General features: G+C 49.9%; 1 protein-coding gene across 1 annotated transcript; it reads left to right on the forward strand.

Annotated features, from left to right (window-relative positions):
* Positions 1 to 415: 415 nt before the first annotated feature.
* On the forward strand, positions 416 to 2,943 carry LOC132017814 (heat shock 70 kDa protein 1). The gene has a single exon (XM_059399892.1). The coding sequence runs from the start codon at positions 629 to 631 to the stop codon at positions 2,552 to 2,554; it is 1,926 nt and encodes a 641-aa protein (XP_059255875.1). The 5' UTR covers positions 416 to 628; the 3' UTR covers positions 2,555 to 2,943.
* Positions 2,944 to 6,959: the final 4,016 nt, after the last annotated feature.

Consider the following 6,959-nt stretch of genomic DNA (forward strand, 5'->3'; position numbering starts at 1 on the left):
CCCCTGTATCCCATCATCCTATCCTAAACCATCAAACTAGTTTAAACGCCACGAGCCTCTCACCGCCCTACAATTATCACCCCAGTGCTAGTCCTTTCAGTCAATTATAATACCTGGAGACACCATCGAAGGCGGGTAACGGAGACTGAGTGGGCGGAATCAACAACAACCCAACCCCAGCGCCTCTCCTCCCTCCCCTTCTGACTCAAGACTCGGGTCCCTTCCCAAGAATCCCAGAAGAGTCTGGAGAGTTCTAGGAGGGGCGGCGCCCGGGACACCGATTGGTCCCAGGAAGCCTGGAGGCGGGACGCGAGGCGAAACCCCTGGAATATTCCCGACCGGGCAGCCCCGCAGAGCTCTGCGATTGGTCGAGGACGGAAAAGGCGGGGCTGGATGAAGCGTTATAAGCGCAGAGCCGCGCCGCCGCCGGCAAACAGCAAAGTGGCAAAGAGGCTCCAGGCTGTCCTGAGGCGTCCGCTAGCGCAACTTTCGCCGCGTTGTTGAGGCCCGCTCCGCGCCTTCGCGAGTTTGCAGCTTTCGAGAAGACGGAGTTCCTCGTCGCGGATTCCGACCGCCTTTCCAAAGCCTGAACCTGAGCGCGGGGCAAGGAAGAGAGCAGGGCAGCGGCATGGCGAAAACCGCGGCCATCGGCATCGACCTGGGCACCACCTACTCCTGCGTGGGGGTGTTCCAGCACGGCAAGGTGGAGATCATCGCCAACGACCAGGGCAACCGCACCACCCCCAGCTACGTGGCCTTCACCGACACGGAGCGGCTCATCGGGGATGCGGCCAAGAACCAGGTGGCGCTGAACCCGCAGAACACCGTGTTCGACGCAAAGCGGCTGATCGGCCGCAAGTTCGGCGACCCGGTGGTGCAGTCGGACATGAAGCACTGGCCCTTCCAGGTGATCAGCGACGGCGATAAGCCCAAGGTGCAGGTGAGCTACAAGGGCGAGACCAAAGCGTTCTATCCCGAGGAGATCTCGTCCATGGTGCTGACCAAGATGAAAGAGATCGCCGAGGCGTACCTGGGCTACCCGGTGACCAACGCGGTGATCACCGTGCCGGCCTACTTCAACGACTCGCAGCGCCAGGCCACCAAGGACGCGGGGGTGATCGCGGGGCTGAACGTGCTGAGGATCATCAACGAGCCCACGGCCGCCGCCATCGCCTACGGCCTGGACAGGACGGGCAAGGGGGAGCGCAACGTGCTCATCTTTGACCTGGGCGGCGGCACCTTCGATGTATCCATCCTGACGATCGACGACGGCATCTTCGAGGTGAAGGCCACGGCAGGGGACACCCACCTGGGAGGGGAGGACTTTGACAACCGGCTGGTGAACCACTTCGTGGAGGAGTTCAAGAGGAAGCACAAGAAGGACATCAGCCAGAACAAGCGAGCCGTGAGGCGGTTGCGCACGGCCTGCGAGAGGGCCAAGAGGACCCTGTCGTCCAGCACCCAGGCCAGCCTGGAGATCGACTCCCTGTTCGAGGGCATCGACTTCTACACGTCCATCACCAGGGCGCGGTTCGAGGAGCTGTGCTCGGACCTGTTCCGCAGCACGCTGGAGCCGGTGGAGAAGGCGCTGCGCGACGCCAAGCTGGACAAGGCCCAGATCCACGACCTGGTCCTGGTGGGGGGCTCCACCCGCATCCCCAAGGTGCAGAAGCTGCTGCAAGACTTCTTCAATGGGCGCGACCTCAACAAGAGCATCAACCCCGACGAAGCCGTGGCCTACGGGGCGGCGGTGCAGGCGGCCATCCTGATGGGGGACAAGTCTGAGAACGTGCAGGACCTGCTGCTGCTGGACGTGGCCCCGCTGTCGTTGGGGCTGGAGACGGCCGGGGGCGTGATGACCGCCCTGATCAAGCGCAACTCCACCATCCCCACCAAGCAGACGCAGATCTTCACCACCTACTCGGACAACCAGCCCGGCGTGCTGATCCAGGTGTACGAGGGCGAGAGGGCCATGACGCGGGACAACAACCTGCTAGGGCGCTTTGAGCTGAGTGGCATTCCTCCGGCGCCCCGGGGGGTGCCCCAGATCGAGGTGACCTTCGACATCGACGCCAACGGCATCCTGAACGTCACGGCCACAGACAAGAGCACCGGCAAGGCCAACAAGATCACCATCACCAACGACAAGGGCCGCCTGAGCAAGGAGGAGATCGAGCGCATGGTGCAGGAGGCGGAGAAGTACAAGGCCGAGGATGAGGTGCAGCGCGAGAGGGTGTCTGCCAAGAACGCCCTGGAGTCCTACGCCTTCAACATGAAGAGTGCCGTGGAGGATGAGGGTCTCAAGGGGAAGATCAGCGAGGCGGACAAGAAGAAGGTGCTGGACAAGTGCCAGGAGGTGATTTCCTGGCTGGACGCCAACACCCTGGCCGAGAAGGATGAGTTTGAGCACAAGAGGAAGGAGCTGGAGCAGGTGTGTAACCCCATCATCACTGGACTGTACCAGGGGGCGGGTGGCCCCGGGGCCGGCGGTTTTGGGGCTCAGGCCCCCAAAGGGGGCTCTGGGTCTGGCCCCACTATTGAGGAGGTGGATTAGGGTCCTTAACCTTCATTGCTCCTGGTTTCTTTACAAGTTGGTAGTGACCTGCGGACCTTGCTGTTGCACTGTTTTTTTTTCTACCTTCCATTTTCTACTATTTTAGTTCAATCTAAAGTTAGGTTGTTACCTGATAGTATTTGTCTTTATTATTTCTTTCTAGTGTAATACTGTGTTTGGTAGAATTTTTTGCTTTTAAAGTAACTGGTACTGTAAGTTTTTTTTTTTTTCTTTTTCTTTTTTTTTGTCTGTAAAATGAGTAAATACTGCCACCCTCTGTCCAATTTTGCTGTGTAAACACCAGAAGTCTTGGAATGTCATTTTAGGTTCGTATGGTTGTTTTTTATAATTTGTATACTTCATGATGGAAAATAAAATGTTAAAAAATGTGAGTCTATTTTTATTTGAGAGGGGATAACGGGCTCTTGGAATATCTGAATTGCATAGATCAGTGAAAGGGACAGTACTTCTGGAGAGATGTGCAGTGTGAGGAGCCATGATTTGGCTACTTATGTTGGGACTTAATTTTAGGTTGCAAATGACGTCTGTGCTAGAAAATTCTAGGTGCCCATTTCCCTGGATGCACCTTTTTTAGGGGAATAGTAGGGATGGGGGCTGCAAAAAAATGGTTTGAGGGATAAGTTATTGTGGGTTTACAGGCAGTATTGAGAGGGGTTCATGGCTCCTTATTTGCTTGATCTTAATGTTTGCAGAACCCTTAATTTGTCCCTTCTGAGCTATGAGTCTTCTGGTCTGTTACTTAGGTTATGAGTGATAATGGGGGGTGTGTAAAGCAGCAAAAAGGAGATGCAGATACAGTGATTTACTTTGTAAATTCCAGTTCGGTGACTGAGTGCACATTATTAGCCTTAGTTTTGGTTGTCTCACTTTAAAATAAAGAAATTTTTCTGAATGACCTCACTTCTAAAGTTCTACAACATTTTGAGCAGAAATGTGGAATAGACAAGCAGTATCTTCAGCCATGGTCACTCTGCTGCAGTTATCCCAGCAAGGGCACAGAGGGGGAGAGTCTGAGGGTTTTGGGGGCTTGACAATGAAGCAGGTTCTTTGCTTCACCCCAATAATCTTAAGTAATTCTCATCTCCCCTCCTAATTAGATATTTTAAAGTTTTTTTCATAGATTAGCATGTGGAAGTGGTCACTTCAACTACATCCAGGGTAAAATTAGCAACAAATGTTTTTTTCACACTGCCTCAACACTGTTGATATTGGGTCCTATCGGTTCTAAGTGACGGTTTTACCCCAGTTCTAATGATCAGTCACCTCCTTTTCCTTTTAGGGAGACTCTCAAAACCATAAGAACTTAAAGTAACATCTAATTTAATTATGAAGGAGGAGCTGAAAGGAGTAGAGTGTAGAGCTGGGAAGATCAAGGAAATGGGCTTTCTTCCTGCTCTAGCAGTTAGATTAAAGGTCCTTAGCATATTCCTTAGCCTGGTAGAATCCCAACTTCCTGCCTTCCCAAAACTGGGGCTGGAAAGAACAACTCCAAAATAAAAACAAAGTTCAATTTCTGTGTTTTGTTGAAACTTCACCCTGGGGGGAAAAAAATCCAATGTTTTTTACGAATGACAAAGTAGAGAAAGCACTCCTTGAAAGCTTGTAAAGGGAATATAGTAAGCTCTTTTGGTTCCTGGACCAAGTCTCAAAGGCCTGCTTGACTCACAAAATAAGTGAACTATTTACTACTATAGCCTCCTACCAAAGGCCTTAGAAAGTACAGTTACATTGCTGCAGCAGCAGGAATTGCGGGCTTTCTTATCTTCCCCACCTCCCCACCACCTCACCCCCCTACCCCTCCCACCCCCCCTGCCTGCCAGGTAGTAGAGGGAATAGATATATGCAAGCTCTGGAGACCTGTTTCTCCAACGTGGTGGTGTATTCAAATCATCAGGGGAGGCTAAAAAAAATACCCATTGCCTGGTCTCCACTAGGAGTCTAGTCTTTGGGGGGCGGGCTAAGGTGCCTGAGTGTTTCTGCTGTGCATCAGAAGCTGCTCCTGATTACGTTTTTAGAGGGCTGGGGTATGGGAGAGGGAGGGAGCTGTCAGTGCTCCGAGGAGCAGCAGGTAGTGGGAAGGGGGTTTCTGCTGTGAATGGGAGCACAAAGGCTTGAAAGGAGTTGTTGAAAAGAGTGTTGATTAACTCAGCAGAGGTGATATAGGTGAGGGAAATCTCCCAGGACAAACAGATCAAAAAAGAGAATCCCTAAGGCCGGACATGGTTCTTTAGAAAGCAACATCAGAATATGAGAATTCAGGGGCACCTGAAGAGCATGCGACTCTTGATCTCAGGGTCCTGAGTTTGAGCCCCATATTGGGTATAGAGAGTTAAGAACAAAACCAAACCTTAAAAAAATTTTTTTTTCTTGAGAAAATCAAAATCTTCCAAATGTCCAAAAAAATTTTTTTTTTAAAAAGTTTATGAGAATTCATGGCTCCCTGCACATACACATATCTTGGAACGTAAGGCAAACTTACTTTGCAACATCAACTCTGGGTGGAATTCAGTCCTTGGGAGCCGAGAAATGTACTAAATGAATGAGTGAATACTATAGGATGCTTGGAAGAGATTTTTTTATTTTTATTATTTATTTATTTATTTATTTTATTATCATTTTTTAAACATTTTATTTATTTATTTGTCAGAGAGAGAGCGAGCCAGCACATAAAGACAGAGTGGCAGGAAGAGACAGTGAGAGAAGCAGGCTCCCTGCTGAGCAAGGAGCCCTTGATGTGGGACTAGATCCCAGGATGCTGGGATCATGACCTGAGCTGAAGGCAGCGGATTAACCAACTGAGCCACCCAGGTGTCCCTATTTATATATATATATATATTTATTTATTTATTTTAAAGATTTTATTTATTTACTTGACAGAGAGAGAGATCACAAGCAGGCAAGGAGGCAGGCAGAGAGAGGAGGAAGCAGGCTCTCCGCAGAGCAGAGAGCCTGATGCGGGGCTCGATCCCAGGATGTTGGGATCATGACCTGAGCTGAAGGCAGAGGCTTTAACCCACTGAGCCACCCAGGCGCCCCTTTATTATTTATTTTTATTCCTAAACTCTACATCCAACTTGGGGCTCAGACTCACTACCCCAAGATCAAGAGTTGCTCCACTGAGCCAGCCAGGCACCCCTGGGAGAGATTTTTTTTTAAAGATTTTATTTATTTATTTGACAGAGAGAGACACAGCAAGAGAGGAATGCAAGCAGGAGGAGTGGGAGAGGGAGAAGCAGGCTCCCCACTGAGCAGGGAGCCCGATGTAGGACTCTATCCCAGGACGCTGGGATCATGACCCAAGCCGAAGGCAGCTGCTTAACCAACTGAGCCACCGAGAGAGAGAGAGAGAGAGAGAGAGAGAGAGAGAGAAAATGAGCAGGGGGGAGGGGCAAAGAGAGAAGGACCCTGGGATTATGACCTGAGCCAAAGGCAGACGCTTAATGACTAAGCCATCCAGGTGCCCCTCTGGGAGAGATTTTTTTGATAGAAGTTTGAAATTGTGGGGGAAGGGAGGTCAGATGAAAAAGTGATTGCAGAGGTAAAATGATATATTTCCTACACCCACACTGGCCTTCTTCCAAATTTTAATCTGTATTCACTGTGCCTAAATTATGTGCCTTAAGGCTGATTTGGGGGGCACCTGACTGGTTCAATTAATAGAGCCTGCAACTCTTGATCTCAGGTGGTGTGTTTGAGCCCTATGTTGCATGTAGAGATTACTAAGGGAAAAAAAAGGACTGATATCCTATGATCTGGAACCCCTAACTCATCCCCTCACCCAAGTGTCTTTCTCACAAAAGATGAGGATGCCAACCACATCACCAAACATTAACTGCAATGAGGAGCAATAGAAGGGTCCAGGAAGGTGGGATTTGGGATAATTTATGAGTTGATGGATTAAGTGTCCAAGAGCAAATGACCAGATTTCTGGGAGAGCAAAACTAGCAAAGGGAGAACAGGGCCTGGATGTTGCTACACCACCATCATTTGTTTTGCTTCCAACCTCCCTGAAATATATAGTGCTATTTAGAGTATACTGAACAGAGTGGGTCCACTGTTTCTGGCCAACTCCCAGGCCATGCATGGCTCAGAGGACATGAAATAGGAGATGGGATGTCGTTTAATGGGAGTAGTTCAGCTTAAGGGAGTACTTTAATGGTTTTGTGTTTTAGTAGTGTAAGAGAAGAAAAGTTCTGTAGATTCGTTGCACAGCAATGTGAATATGTTCAACACTACTGACTTTACACTTAAAAGCGGTTAGAATGCTTTTTTAATTTATCAAATGGGGAGCGCCTGGGTGGCTCAGACCCTTAAGGTTCGCTTTATGCTCAGGTCATGATCCCAGGGTCCTGGGATAGAGTCCCGGCATGGCATCGGTCTCCCC

The sequence above is a fragment of the Mustela nigripes genome, chromosome 5, assembly GCF_022355385.1.
Source record: "Mustela nigripes isolate SB6536 chromosome 5, MUSNIG.SB6536, whole genome shotgun sequence".
NCBI classification, from domain to species: Eukaryota; Metazoa; Chordata; class Mammalia; order Carnivora; family Mustelidae; genus Mustela; species Mustela nigripes.

Excerpts from the sequence above, each read along its gene's own strand:
- LOC132017814 (XM_059399892.1), top strand. The coding sequence starts at position 629 with ATGGCGAAAACCGCGGCCATCGGCATCGACCTGGGCACCACCTACTCC.